Source organism: Pangasianodon hypophthalmus, chromosome 8, assembly GCF_027358585.1.
Source record: "Pangasianodon hypophthalmus isolate fPanHyp1 chromosome 8, fPanHyp1.pri, whole genome shotgun sequence".
NCBI lineage: Eukaryota > Metazoa > Chordata > Actinopteri > Siluriformes > Pangasiidae > Pangasianodon > Pangasianodon hypophthalmus.
Genome location: NC_069717.1, coordinates 145,534 through 162,500, shown reverse-complemented (window position 1 = coordinate 162,500; position 16,967 = coordinate 145,534). Strand labels below are relative to the sequence as shown.

General features: G+C 41.2%; 1 protein-coding gene across 4 annotated transcripts in view; it reads left to right on the top strand.

Annotated features, from left to right (window-relative positions):
• Positions 1 to 12,619: 12,619 nt before the first annotated feature.
• slc44a5b (solute carrier family 44 member 5b) overlaps positions 12,620 to 16,967 on the top strand; it is a 33,763-nt gene continuing 29,415 nt past the window's right edge. For 2 of the 4 annotated variants that reach the window (XR_008302175.1, XM_053236349.1), the window contains exon 1: positions 12,620 to 12,834. Coding sequence is in view for 3 of the 4 variants with exons in the window: in XM_053236349.1 (XP_053092324.1) it covers positions 12,633 to 12,834 (202 nt within the window). In the remaining variant the exon portion in view is untranslated. The remainder of the gene's footprint in view (positions 12,835 to 16,967) is intronic. The other 2 variants (XM_053236347.1, XM_053236348.1) reach the window with 2 other exon arrangements.

Sequence of the window (16,967 nt, the reverse complement as noted above, 5' to 3'; positions counted from 1 at the left end):
ATATTAATAAAAAAGGAAAGAGAAAACACTTCATCTCTTCAGCTCAGGTGAGTTTGTCATTAATGTCACTGCTGTTTAAACACATTACAGCGGATATTTTATAGATTTATACTGTACAGAAAAGATTTATTTATATTCTACAAAAAGCAATTAGTCAACAGCTCCAGTGGGACATAGTTTAAAGAAAATATTCTTTTATTTCAGAAATCAGTAATCAGTGATGTGGACCTCAGTGAGAGCTGCACTGTGTCCTGATTCTAGAAATGCAGTTTTATTATACAGCCTGAGATCAACACGAACCCCACAGCGCCACCTGCCGGCTGACAGGCGCAGTGACATCACAGTTAAAAAAATGATATTAAAAATATATAATTATATAAAATTATAATATCGAATATGAAAGAGCTCCATTTTTGGTGAGTGAAGTCAAAACCTACTTTCTCTTTGTAACCACGTGACTTTCTTATCCGCTCAATCTGCACCAGGCATGCTATTAGCCAATCAGAACACAGAAGCCGAAACTCATTAGCCAATCGCAGATGAGAAGGCGGGATTTCCGGAATATAGGTGGAGGGAAAGGAAAATGATAACACGTCAATAAATCAAGCTAGTTAGTTTATAGTGCGTCTCTCTGTGCAGTGAAGCCACTAAAACCGACAACGAATCATCAGTTTGTAGATAATTTTAACAATTGGCAGAAAATTCACATGAATTTCGTTTATGTATCTGATCTAATTTACCTCAGCTCCAGTACAGGTAGAGGTGTGATTTAGCCGACTAAATAAATAGCTAATTAACCCTCAGCTGTTTTAGCCGGTTTAATATTTAAAGTAAATGATATAACAAGGAAACTTATTCTCAGTGTTTAGTTTAGTTAGTTAATGTAATCAGTAAAACCACCTCAGTGTTAATGAGTGTCACAGCCGCACATGCGCACTGGGTCACATGATCCACTCTGTTAGTTTTAGAATGAAATATTTATCTGTTATCCTTTAGTTCATGTTGTTGGTAATTATTTGAGGCCAGATGTGTTACTTGTGCAGTCAGGGGCTGAAGTCTATTTTAGCAAACGAGTTAAAGGTTAGAAGTGAATGAAATGGAGCAGGTTAGCTAAGAGTACACTGCGGTACCGCTGGTTCTGTTCAGCCTCCGGGTTTCAGAATCTCAGATCATCCTGCGATGTTCAGGGATTCTGCTGGTCATTAAATTCACATCCTTCATCTGCTCTTCTGGACCTGCTCTGTGAGGCTTTAAATAATGTAAGAAAAAAAAATTGAACTGCAGCTCACAGACCAAGCCCCCTGCTGGCCAAAGCCTCAGCATGGGCAGTGAAGGATGACGCCTCATGTTGGGCTTAGCTGGAGCCAGATCAGACAGAAAAGAAGACAGTGTTTGGCTGGAGAAGCCCAAAGTTGAACAAAAAAAAAAAAACAGTTTTGCTGAAAGAAGCTTTGGGTGAAGAAGCCTAAGGCTTGGACAGAAGAAGCCCAGTTCTGCCTGTAGAAGCCACAGATTGTGTGAGAAGAAGCTTCATGTTGGATGAATCCCAGGAGACTCAGGCTGGGCAGAAAATACAGACTGCGTCGGCTTGAATAAGCCCACGGTTTGACAGGGCTAGGCCACAGATCGGACATATAAACCTGTTACGTTCTGGGGTATGTCCGCGTGTTTTTTGTGTTTTGTTCTCTCCCCCTTTTCTCTCGCCCTCCCTCTCTTGCTCTCTCTCTCTGCAGCGGTTGCCTCATTGGATAACGTTCCTGTCTGTCTCAATTAACCCCGCTGATGTCATCGACCGTGACATCCAATCAACCTCTGACCCCGCCTATTTAAAACCCACAGCCATTCGTTGATAAGTCGTTGTTGTCCTGGCCGTGTAAAACTAAAACCCTGTTGTACCTCTGTTTGTTCTGTGTTTAGTTACGCTGCCTTACTGTGTTTGTCCTTGTATGTCAGTTGTTCCATGTTTCCCCGCTTTGTGCTAGTCACGTGTTTGTATGGTTAATTTGTTGTTTGTTACCGTGGTTGTGACTCTGTTAGTGTTGGGGAAAAGGGGACAGGTAAGTACGTCACGTGACATACATGGTGCAGCACGCAGGAGGTCCGTTTTTGTATTGGACACACTAGGTTAGGAGCGAGCACCACCCTCTGTACTTTTGGTTTGGCTAGTTAGTGTAGGTAGTTAGAGCGTCCTGGACGCTGAAGATTTATTTTCTATCTTTTGTTGTAGTTAGCTTAGAGGGCTAAAATAGGTAGACTTGTTTTGTTTTGTTCATTTCTTTGCTTTGGTGCCGCTCGCGTCCCTTTTCCCTCTTTGGTGTCCTGTTCGGTGTTACTGTAAATAGTTTGTAAATATTACCACTCTCACGCGGCACTACACACTTCACTACTTGTATATTGATAAATAAATCACTTGGATTGTTTTGCACTACTGGTTACTGCTCCTTGATTACCCACACACCACTCATATTTTTAATAATCAAATAAGTGTTATTCCCCACATACCCCTAGACTAATTGGGGTTGTAACATTTATTTGGGGGCTCGTCCGGGATTTTTAATAAATGTCTCTAAATCAAACAAAGCCTTTTTTTTTTCCCCTCTTCAAGTCCACACACGTAACACAATCCACCGCACTACCGCCACTACCACTAACCGGTATAGCGCAACACTACAACCAATACTACTCTAGGCCAATAGCAACTTCGATGACACCAACACACACAAATATTATTAATAATCATGGGAAATAGGTTTTTATTATCCCGGACGAGCCCCCAACCTACAGACCAAACCACTGAGAAGAAGCCCCTGGTTGGGCAGAGACGTTCTGCTTTGCATAAAGCAAAGATTTGGATACAGAAGCCCAGGGCTGGGCAGAAGAAGCCCCAGAAGCCTGAGTGGGAAGGTTCACAGGCTGTATTGATGGTGATGATGTGGCTGATGATGGAAGCTCTGTTGAAGCTGTTAAAAGGATGTTGGTTAAAACTGTATGATGATAAAACAGTGGTGTGAATAAAACTGTAAATAACTGAAATATTCACTAATTCAGCACACTATCATAAATCTCTTTAAACCTTCATCATGAAATATAAAGAATATGGTTTCCAGGATGTTCATGGATTCAGTGAGAGTCACTTTGAAGCTTAAGAAAGTGTTCGAAACATAATAATAAACCTGGCTGAATGTCCTCAGATTTATTTATTAGACATGATAATGATAATATGATGATGATATGTGAGCGTTAATGCAGATGTCTGATGGAAGTGAAAGCAGAAGTAATAAGGCACTTTGCATACACACTGAATGTTCAAGTTTCACGTTTCTCCATGATTTATTCCAGTTTATCTGAACTGACCTACGTAACTGACCGAGCCGGTCACCTACAGACCAACACACACGCTTCAGTTCCACTGTGTCACTGAGGAAAAAATGCTGATGTTATTCAGTGGGATTTTCTTTTTCACAGAATTCAGGCAGGTGTTTCCTGTGACATGCACTTCCCCTTAAACCTGCACACGGAACTTCAGCTAAAACACACATATATAAAAATACACACATAAAACTACAGACCCGGATATAAAAATACATTGCGGTGTCTCAGAGAGACATCTCGATGTGATTAGACATGAGCTGATAGGATCTTTACAGAGCTCCTTATCATGGTTTATAACACACACGTGTCGCTGTGTTTATGACGAGGTTCCACATGAAGAATTAATGACTGCCTCGTGTTGTTCAGAGTAAACAGAACGACAGCACAGCCACGTGTGTAAAGGGTGTACAAGTGTACCATGTGTGAGTGCATTATGCGTGTAAAGCATGTGAAGAGTGTACAGTGTTTAAAGTGTGTGAAGAGTGTAAAGCGTGGTGTGTGACACATGTTAAGCATGTAAAGTGTGTACAGTGTGTAAAGCGCGTGATGCGTGTAAAGGACGTGAAGTGTGTGAAGCGCGTGAAGTGCGTAAAGCGCGTGAAGTGTGTAAAGCACGTGAATCGTGTAAAGCACGTGAAGCGTGTAAACCGCGTGAAGCGTGTAAAGCGCGTGAAGCGTGTAAACCGCGTGAAGCGTGTAAAGCGCGTCAAGCGTGTAAACCGCGTGAAGCGCGTCAAGCGTGTAAACCGCGTGAAGCGCGTCAAGCGTGTGAAGCGCGTCAAGCGTGTGAAGTGCGTAAAGCGCGTCAAGCGCGTGAAGTGCGTGAAGTGCGTAAAGCGCGTGAAGTGTGTGAAGCGCGTCAAGCGCGTGAAGCGCGTGAAGCGTGTGAAGTGTGTGAAGCGCGTGAAGCGTGTGAAGCGTGTGCTATGTGAGGTGTTTGAAAGGCTCGCTCTGAACTGGCTCCATATTGATGAAGATGAACACCAGGACACCAGCTACAATGAGGAAGAACACAATCTGCAGCCACAGAGGGACGAATCGGCCCGAACCGGGACCCTGCGTTCTCTCCTGCATCCTCTCCTGCGTCCTCTCCTGTCTCACTGCTGTGTATTTCCCCTGTGACACAGTGTAGTACTGAGACACCATGGGCCTGGAACAGATAAACACCGGGAAATATTTATATGATCTATCCCAAAACCATCGATTATGACTTTAGAGAGAGAGAGAGAGAGAGAGAGAGAGAGAGACACACACAGAGGTACTCACTCATCGACAATGTCCACCTCTCTGTCCTCAGTGCTGAACATGGCGTTTCCCCTGAACAGTGAGTTCGGTAGAGGTATCAGTAACGGTAATGACACTGAACAGCAGTAACGGTAATGACAGTGAACGGCAGTAACGGTAATGACACTGAACGGCAGTAACGGTAATGACAGTGAACGGCAGTAACGGTAATGACACTGAACGGCAGTAACGGTAATGACAGTGAACGGCAGTAACGGTAATGACACTGAACGGCAGTAACGGTAATGACAGTGAACGGCAGTAACGGTAATGACACTGAACGGCAGTAACGGTAATGACACTGAACGGCAGTAACGGTAATGACACTGAACGGCAGTAACGGTAATGACAGTGAACGGCAGTAACGGTAATGACACTGAACGGCAGTAACGGTAATGACACTGAACGGCAGTAACGGTAATGACACTGAACGGCAGTAACGGTAATGACACTGAACGGCAGTAACGGTAATGACACTGAACAGCAGTAACGGTAATGACACTGAACAGCAGTAACGGTAATGACACTGAACGGCAGTAACGGTAATGACACTGAACGGCAGTAACGGTAATGACACTGAACGGCAGTAACGGTAATGACAGTGAACGGCAGTAACGGTAATGACAGTGAACGGCAGTAACGGTAATGACAGTGAACGGCAGTAACGGTAATGACACTGAACGGCAGTAACGGTAATGACACTGAACGGCAGTAACGGTAATGACAGTGAACGGCAGTAACGGTAATGACAGTGAACGGCAGTAACGGTAATGACAGTGAACGGCAGTAACGGTAATGACACTGAACGGCAGTAACGGTAATGACACTGAACGGCAGTAACGGTAATGACAGTGAACAGCAGTAACGGTAATGACAGTGAACAGCAGTAACGGTAATGACACTGAACGGCAGTAACGGTAATGACACTGAACGGCAGTAACGGTAATGACAGTGAACAGCAGTAACGGTAATGACAGTGAACGGCAGTAACGGTAATGACACTGAACGGCAGTAACGGTAATGACAGTGAACAGCAGTAACGGTAATGACAGTGAACGGCAGTAACGGTAATGACACTGAACAGCAGTAACGGTAATGACAGTGAACGGCAGTAACGGTAATGACACTGAACGGCAGTAACGGTAATGACACTGAACGGCAGTAACGGTAATGACAGTGAACGGCAGTAACGGTAATGACACTGAACGGCAGTAACGGTAATGACAGTGAACGGCAGTAACGGTAATGACACTGAACGGCAGTAACGGTAATGACACTGAACGGCAGTAACGGTAATGAAAGTGAACGGCAGTAACGGTAATGACACTGAACGGCAGTAACGGTAATGACACTGAACGGCAGTAACAGTAATGACACTGAACAGCAGTAACGGTAATGACACTGAACGGCAGTAACGGTAATGACAGTGAACGGCAGTAACGGTAATGACACTGAACGGCAGTAACGGTAATGACACTGAACGGCAGTAACGGTAATGACAGTGAACGGCAGCAACGGTAATGACACTGAACGGCAGTAACGGTAATGACAGTGAACGGCAGTAACGGTAATGACAGTGAACGGCAGTAACGGTAATGACACTGAACGGCAGTAACGGTAATGACACTGAACGGCAGTAACGGTAATGACACTGAACGGCAGTAACGGTAATGACAGTGAACGGCAGTAACGGTAATGAAAGTGAACGGCAGTAACGGTAATGACACTGAACGGCAGTAACGGTAATGACAGTGAACGGCAGTAACGGTAATGACACTGAACGGCAGTAACGGTAATGACAGTGAACGGCAGTAACGGTAATGACAGTGAACGGCAGTAACGGTAATGACAGTGAACGGCAGTAACGGTAATGAAAGTGAACGGCAGTAACGGTAATGACAGTGAACAGCAGTAACGGTAATGACAGTGAACAGCAGTAACGGTAATGACAGTGAACAGCAGTAACGGTAATGACAGTGAACGGCAGTAACGGTAATGACACGGTCATTTTCAAAACTTTAACAACAAAACAGAAGTATAAATGAAAGCCAGTTACCGGCTGCTGAAAGCGTCATGTCCCCACTAGAGAAATGAGAAAAGACTGTATAATCACTGCTGTATAACACACACCAATAAGTGGTTAATAACTGCTGTAACACATACACGAGTGTTTAATAACTGCTATTTAATATACATTTATACACTTATCAATGAAATAACAGGTTTAGTAAAGACTCACTGGTCTGCGCTGGTGCATGTACACGTCCTCTGTAGAGAAAAACAACAAAATAATTATTTAATATTTGACATCATCAAGAGACTGCAAACAGAATAATAATAATAATTAAAAATATATATATATTATTATTATTATCATTATTAATAGTTTATTATTCCCCCACAGGACATACGCTGTTCTCTGTAGACCGCCCGCTCTGATGCTCCTCTCACCTTCCTCTCCTTAGCCATCACGTCTCTCAGCTTCTTCTCATACAGAGATCTGGTGGAACCTGAATCACAATCCTCACGTCACACACACCAAAAATAAACCCTACACATCACATCAGAGTGGAGTATACCGAGACTCACCGACCACAGGGCCGTGTTTAATCCCGTAATCATCCAGCATCCAGCTGATCTCCTGGTCACTTTTACTGCTCAACATCTCTCACAGCCTTTAACAGCAACTGGAGCTCCAGCACCTGCACAGTGAAAGAAGGTCACGTGTTAGTGTAGAGTTCCTGCTGAGAGAAAACCTGACCACAGACACATCATTCACTCATCACCATCATCCTCTCATCACCATCATCCTCTCATCACCATCATCCTCTCATCACTGCCCTTCACTCATCACCGTCATCCTCTCATCACCATCATCCTCTCATCACCATCATCCTCTCATCACCGCCCTTCACTCATCACCATCATCCTCTCATCACCATCATCCTCTCATCACCGCCCTTCACTCATCACCATCATCCTCTCATCACCGTCCTTCACTCATCACCATCATCCTCTCATCACCATCATCCTCTCATCACCGCCATCCTCTCATCACCGTCCTTCACTCATCACTGTCCTTCACTCATCGCCGTCATCCTCTCATCGCCGTCATCCTCTCATCACCGTCCTTCACTCATCACTGTCCTTCACTCATCGCCGTCATCCTCTCATCACCGTCCTTCACTCATCACCGTCCTTCACTCATCACCATCATCCTCTCATCACCGTCATCCTCTCATCACCATCATCCTCTCATCACCATCATCCTCTCATCACCGTCATCCTCTCATCACCATCATCCTCTCATCACCATCATCCTCTCATCACTGCCCTTCACTCATCACCATCATCCTCTCATCACCGTCCTTCACTCATCACCATCATCCTCTCATCACCATCATCCTCTCATCACCGCCATCCTCTCATCACTGCCCTTCACTCATCACCGCCATCCTCTCATCACCATCCTTCTCTCATCACCGTCCTTCACTCATCACCATCATCCTCTCATCACCGTCCTTCACTCATCACCATCATCCTCTCATCACCATCATCCTCTTATCACCGCCCTTCACTCATCACCATCATCCTCTCATCACCATCATCCTCTCATCACCATCATCCTCTCATCACTGCCCTTCACTCATCACCGCCATCCTCTCATCACCATCCTTCTCTCATCACCGTCCTTCACTCATCACCATCATCCTCTCATCACCGCCCTTCACTCATCACCATCATCCTCTCATCACCGTCCTTCACTCATCGCCGTCATCCTCTCATCACCGTCCTTCACTCATCACTGTCCTTCACTCATCACCATCATCCTCTCATCACCGCCCTTCACTCATCGCCGTCATCCTCTCATCACCGCCCTTCACTCATCACCATCATCCTCTCATCACCGTCCTTCACTCATCACCATCATCCTCTCATCATCGCCATCCTCTGATCACCACCTTTCACTCATCACCATCATCCTCTCATCATCGCCATCCTCTCATCACCGCCTTTCACTCATCACCATCATCCTCTCATCACCGTCCTTCACTCATCACCATCATCCTCTCATCACCGTCCTTCACTCATCGCCGTCATCCACTCATCACCGTCATCCTCTCATCACTGTCCTTCACTCATCACCGTCATCCTCTCATCATCGCCATCCTCTCATCACTGTCCTTCACTCATCACCATCATCCTCTCATCACTGTCCTTCACTCATCACCATCATCCTCTCATCATCGCCATCCTCTCATCACCGCCTTTCACTCATCACCATCATCCTCTCATCACCGTCCTTCACTCATCACCATCATCCTCTCATCACTGTCCTTCACTCATCACTGTCCTTCACTATCCTCTCATCACCGCCTTTCACTCATCACCATCATCCTCTCATCACTGTCCTTCACTCATCACCATGATCCTCTCATCACTGTCCTTCACTCATCACCGTCATCCTCTCATCATCGCCATCCTCTCATCACCGCCTTTCACTCATCACCATCATCCTCTCATCACTGTCCTTCACTCATCACCATCATCCTCTCATCACTGTCCTTCACTCATCACCATCATCCTCTCATCACTGTCCTTCACTCATCACCATGATCCTCTCATCACTGTCCTTCACTCATCACCGTCATCCTCTCATCATCGCCATCCTCTCATCACCGTCCTTCACTCATCACCATCATCCTCTCATCACCGTCCTTCACTCATCACCATCATCCTCTCATCACCGTCCTTCACTCATCACCATCATCCTCTCATCACTGTCCTTCACTCATCACCGCCTTTCACTCATCACCATCATCCTCTCATCACCGTCCTTCACTCATCACCATCATCCTCTCATCATCGCCATCCTCTCATCACCGTCCTTCACTCATCACCATCATCCTCTCATCACTGTCCTTCACTCATCACCATCATCCTCTCATCATCGCCATCCTCTCATCACCGCCTTTCACTCATCACCATCATCCTCTCATCACCGTCCTTCACTCATCACCATCATCCTCTCATCACTGTCCTTCACTCATCACCATCATCCTCTCATCATCGCCATCCTCTCATCACCGTCCTTCACTCATCACCATCATCCTCTCATCACTGTCCTTCACTCATCACCATCATCCTCTCATCATCGCCATCCTCTCATCACCGCCTTTCACTCATCACCATCATCCTCTCATCACCGTCCTTCACTCATCACCATCATCCTCTCATCACCGTCCTTCACTCATCACCATCATCCTCTCATCACCATCATCCTCTCATCATCGCCATCCTCTCATCACCGCCCTTCACTCATCACCATCATCCTCTCATCACCGCCTTTCACTCATCACCATCATCCTCTCATCACTGTCCTTCACTCATCGCCGTCATCCTCTCATCACCGTCCTTCACTCATCACCATCATCCTCTCATCACTGTCCTTCACTCATCACCATCATCCTCTCATCATCGCCATCCTCTCATCACCGCCTTTCACTCGTCACCATCATCCTCTCATCACTGTCCTTCACTCATCACCATGATCCTCTCATCACTGTCCTTCACTCATCACCATCATCCTCTCATCACCGCCTTTCACTCATCACCATCATCCTCTCATCACTGTCCTTCACTCATCACCATCATCCTCTCATCACTGCCCTTCACTCATCACCGCCATCCTCTCATCACCGTCCTTCACTCATCACCGTCATCCTCTCATCACTGTCCTTCACTCATCACCGTCATCCTCTCATCACTGTCCTTCACTCATCACCGTCCTTCACTCATCACCATCATCCTCTCATCACTGTCCTTCACTCATCACCGCCATCCTCTCATCACTGTCCTTCACTCATCACCGTCATCCTCTCATCACTGTCCTTCACTCATCACCGTCATCCTCTCATCACTGTCCTTCTCTCATCACCGTCCTTCACTCATCACCATCATCCTCTCATCACTGTCCTTCACTCATCACCGTCATCCTCTCATCACCGCCCTTCACTCATCACCATCATCCTCTCATCACCGCCCTTCACTCATCACCATCATCCTCTCATCACCGCCCTTCACTCATCACCATCATCCTCTCATCACTGTCCTTCACTCATCACCATCATCCTCTCATCACTGTCCTTCACTCATCACCATCATCCTCTCATCACTGTCCTTCACTCATCGCCGTCATCCTCTCATCACCGTCCTTCACTCATCACCATCATCCTCTCATCACCGCCCTTCACTCATCACCGTCATCCTCTCATCACCGCCCTTCACTCATCACCATCATCCTCTCATCACCGCCCTTCACTCATCACCATCATCCTCTCATCACCGCCCTTCACTCATCACCATCATCCTCTCATCACTGTCCTTCACTCATCACCATCATCCTCTCATCACTGTCCTTCACTCATCGCCGTCATCCTCTCATCACTGTCCTTCACTCATCACCGTCATCCTCTCATCACCGCCCTTCACTCATCACCATCATCCTCTCATCACCGCCCTTCACTCATCACCATCATCCTCTCATCATCGCCCTTCACTCATCACCATCATCCTCTCATCACTGTCCTTCACTCATCCCAGTTTCACATTTACACTATTTACAGATTAGAATCTAATCCTTAATAAACACTGATCTGTGAGCTTAAAAGACTGAAATAACACAAAACTCTTACAAAAACATTTAATAAACTTCATCAAATAAATTATAATGTATTATTTACCAGATCTTTGAGAATTGAAGCCATTTAATTTAAGATTATTTAATATAATTTAAGATTAGCGAATAAACAGAAAATCTAGATTTTAAAATGATCTATAATAAAGTTTATTGAGATTAAAAGTTGTTGTTTATGATCGGGTTATTGTCGCTAAACTCGGGCTCAGTGCCAAATATTCCTCCTCCTGTAGCTGTAGTGCACTAAATAGTGAGTAGTGGGCGTTACGTCACACACGCTGTAGTGCACTTAAGCAGGGAGATCGGAGTGAATTGGAACACTCCCAACGCTTCGCCAAAATGTTTAGCGAATTATGAGAACATTAGCATTATTAGCGATAAGACATTAATGATGAATGATAATGTGAGTGTAATAAGATTAGAGTTTATATCTGGAGCTCTCTGTGCATTTAAAAACCAGTTTTAAAGTAATAAATCACTTACGTAAAAAAACGAAACCGCTCCCTTGTTAGCCGCTAGCTATCCGAGCTACGGCTGTAAACACAGGAAGTGACAATGCTAATGCTAATGCTAACGCTAACGCTAATGGCCGATAGGTGGCAGCGTCTGAACATTTTTTTTTTGTAAAAAGCAGCGAATTCTGTTAGATTTATTATTATTTATTGTTATTGATATGAGAAAACTAAAATTATTACAAAATTAAAACAGTAAACTGAAATAAATATCTAAATTATATTAAACTGTAAAACTAAAGATAATAAATATTTATTACTATCTGTATTGCTTTTACTGAAACTAATAATGTCATTATTATTATTATTGTTATTATTATTATTGTTATTATTATTATTATTGTTATTATTATTGTTATTATTATTATTATTATTGTTGTTGTTGTTATTATTGTTATTATTATTATTATTATTATTATTGTTGTTGTTGTTGTTATTATTATTGTTATTATTGTTGTTATTATTATTATAAAGACTAATTCACAGTGTTAATTATTTACATTTTATTTAAACTCACGTGGCTGAGAATCATCACGAGCTCAATATGGAAATATTTCGAGTTGAGAAAATAAAAACATATATCATCTAAAATCATTAATTATTATTATCATAAATAATAAAAATTCATAAAATTTATAGTGATTTTAGACTCCGCAGGTCGTCCATTTATCTCCTACGGTCTCTCGCGCCCTCTAGCGGAAATGAGAAACCGGAAGTGGGTCAAAGTGGGAGGTCTCGGGACAGAGAGGTGAAGCTGTGACGCCGCCATGTTGCTCCGCCCTCGGAGCGCACACACACACACACACACACACACACACGCTTTAAAGCGGCGGTCAGACTCGCAGAGAAAAAGCAGCGGCTTCGCAGAAAAACAGAGAAAAGCTTTAAAACCCCGAGAAAAACACCGGAGGAGGTTTTTAACCCCGACAGCGATGGCAAGGAAAACTCCACTTTCTCCGTCCTACTGCGGTAAGAGATTTATATTCTCTCTATAAACACCACACAGTAAACACTGAGTTTAGTTTAAACACTCCACAATAAACACTCAGTTTAGTTTAAACACCACACAGTAAACACTGAGTTTAGTTTAAACACTCCACAATAAACACTGAGTTTAGTTTAAACACTCCACAATAAACACTGAGTTTAGTTTAAACACCACACAATAAACACTGAGTTTAGTTTAAACACTCCACAATAAACACTCAGTTTAGTTTAAACACCACACAATAAACACTCAGTTTAGTTTAAACACTCCACAATAAACACTGAGTTTAGTTTAAACACTCCACAGTAAACACTGAGTTTAGTTTAAACACTCCACAATAAACACTGAGTTTAGTTTAAACACTCCACAATAAACACTGAGTTTAGTTTAAACACCACACAATAAACACTGAGTTTAGTTTAAACACTCCACAATAAACACTGAGTTTAGTTTAAACACCACACAATAAACTCTGAGTTTAGTTTAAACACCACACAATAAACACTCAGTTTAGTTTAAACATCACACAATAAACACTGAGTTTAGTTTAAACACCACACAATAAACACTGAGTTTAGTTTAAACACTCCACAATAAACACTGAGTTTAGTTTAAACACTCCACAATAAACACTGAGTTTAGTTTAAACACCACACAATAAACACTGAGTTTAGTTTAAACACCACACAATAAACACTCAGTTTAGTTTAAACACTCCACAATAAACACTCAGTTTAGTTTAAACACTCCACAATAAACACTGAGTTTAGTTTAAACACTCCACAATAAACACTGAGTTTAGTTTAAACACTACACAATAAACACTCAGTTTAGTTTAAACACCACACAATAAACACTGAGTTTAGTTTAAACACCACACAATAAACTCTGAGTTTAGTTTAAACACTCCACAATAAACACTCAGTTTAGTTTAAACACTCCACAATAAACACTGAGTTTAGTTTAAACACTCCACAATAAACACTGAGTTTAGTTTAAACACTACACAATAAACACTCAGTTTAGTTTAAACACCACACAATAAACACTCAGTTTAGTTTAAACACCACACAATAAACACTCAGTTTAGTTTAAACACTCCACAATAAACACTGAGTTTAGTTTAAACACCACACAATAAACACTGAGTTTAGTTTAAACACCACACAATAAACACTGAGTTTAGTTTAAACACTCCACAATAAACACTGAGTTTAGTTTAAACACTCCACAATAAACACTCAGTTTAGTTTAAACACTCCACAATAAACACTCAGTTTAGTTTAAACACCACACAATAAACACTGAGTTTAGTTTAAACACTCCACAATAAACACTGAGTTTAGTTTAAACACCACACAATAAACACTGAGTTTAGTTTAAACACCACACAATAAACACTGAGTTTAGTTTAAACACCACACAATAAACACTGAGTTTAGTTTAAACACCACACAATAAACACTGAGTTTAGTTTAAACACTCCACAATAAACACTGAGTTTAGTTTAAACACTCCACAATAAACACTCAGTTTAGTTTAAACACTCCACAATAAACACTGAGTTTAGTTTAAACACTACACAATAAACACTCAGTTTAGTTTAAACACTCCACAATAAACACTCAGTTTAGTTTAAACACCACACAATAAACACTGAGTTTAGTTTAAACACTCCACAATAAACACTCAGTTTAGTTTAAACACTCCACAATAAACACTCAGTTTAGTTTAAACACTCCACAATAAACACTCAGTTTAGTTTAAACACCACACAATAAACACTCAGTTTAGTTTAAACACCACACAATAAACACTCAGTTTAGTTTAAACACCACACAATAAACACTCAGTTTAGTTTAAACACTCCACAATAAACACTGAGTTTAGTTTAAACACCACACAATAAACACTGAGTTTAGTTTAAACACCACACAATAAACACTGAGTTTAGTTTAAACACCACACAATAAACACTCAGTTTAGTTTAAACACCACACAATAAACACTCAGTTTAGTTTAAACACTCCACAATAAACACTCAGTTTAGTTTAAACACCACACAATAAACACTGAGTTTAGTTTAAACACTCCACAATAAACACTGAGTTTAGTTTAAACACTCCACAATAAACACTGAGTTTAGTTTAAACACTCCACAATAAACACTGAGTTTAGTTTAAGCACTCCACAATAAACACTGAGTTTAGTTTAAACACTCCACAATAAACACTGAGTTTAGTTTAAACACCACACAATAAACACTCAGTTTAGTTTAAACACCACACAATAAACACTCAGTTTAGTTTAAACACCACACAATAAACACTGAGTTTAGTTTAAACACTCCACAATAAACACTCAGTTTAGTTTAAACACTCCACAATAAACACTGAGTTTAGTTTAAACACTCCACAATAAACACTGAGTTTAGTTTAAACACCACACAATAAACACTCAGTTTAGTTTAAACACTCCACAATAAACACTGAGTTTAGTTTAAACACCACACAATAAACACTGAGTTTAGTTTAAACACCACACAATAAACACTGAGTTTAGTTTAAACACTCCACAATAAACACTGAGTTTAGTTTAAACACTCCACAATAAACACTCAGTTTAGTTTAAACACTCCACAATAAACACTCAGTTTAGTTTAAACACCACACAATAAACACTGAGTTTAGTTTAAACACTCCACAATAAACACTGAGTTTAGTTTAAACACCACACAATAAACACTGAGTTTAGTTTAAACACCACACAATAAACACTCAGTTTAGTTTAAACACCACACAATAAACACTGAGTTTAGTTTAAACACCACACAATAAACACTGAGTTTAGTTTAAACACTCCACAATAAACACTCAGTTTAGTTTAAACACTCCACAATAAACACTCAGTTTAGTTTAAACACTCCACAATAAACACTGAGTTTAGTTTAAACACTCCACAATAAACACTGAGTTTAGTTTAAACACCACACAATAAACACTGAGTTTAGTTTAAACACCACACAATAAACACTCAGTTTAGTTTAAACACCACACAATAAACACTGAGTTTAGTTTAAACACCACACAATAAACACTGAGTTTAGTTTAAACACTCCACAATAAACACTCAGTTTAGTTTAAACACCACACAATAAACACTGAGTTTAGTTTAAACACCACACAATAAACACTCAGTTTAGTTTAAACACCACACAATAAACACTGAGTTTAGTTTAAACACCACACAATAAACACTGAGTTTAGTTTAAACACTCCACAATAAACACTGAGTTTAGTTTAAACACTCCACAATAAACACTGAGTTTAGTTTAAACACCACACAATAAACACTGAGTTTAGTTTAAACACCACACAATAAACACTCAGTTTAGTTTAAACACTCCACAATAAACACTGAGTTTAGTTTAAACACCACACAATAAACACTGAGTTTAGTTTAAACACTCCACAATAAACACTCAGTTTAGTTTAAACACTCCACAATAAACACTCAGTTTAGTTTAAACACCACACAATAAACACTCAGTTTAGTTTAAACACCACACAATAAACACTCAGTTTAGTTTAAACACCACACAATAAACACTCAGTTTAGTTTAAACACTCCACAATAAACACTGAGTTTAGTTTAAACACCACACAATAAACACTGAGTTTAGTTTAAACACCACACAATAAACACTGAGTTTAGTTTAAACACCACACAATAAACACTCAGTTTAGTTTAAACACCACACAATAAACACTCAGTTTAGTTTAAACACTCCACAATAAACACTCAGTTTAGTTTAAACACCACACAATAAACACTGAGTTTAGTTTAAACACTCCACAATAAACACTGAGTTTAGTTTAAGCACTCCACAATAAACACTGAGTTTAGTTTAAGCACTCCACAATAAACACTGAGTTTAGTTTAAACACTCCACAATAAACACTGAGTTTAGTTTAAACACCACACAATAAACACTCAGTTTAGTTTAAACACCACACAATAAACACTGAGTTTAGTTTAAACACTCCACAATAAACACTCAGTTTAGTTTAAACACTCCACAATAAACACTGAGTTTAGTTTAAACACTCCACAA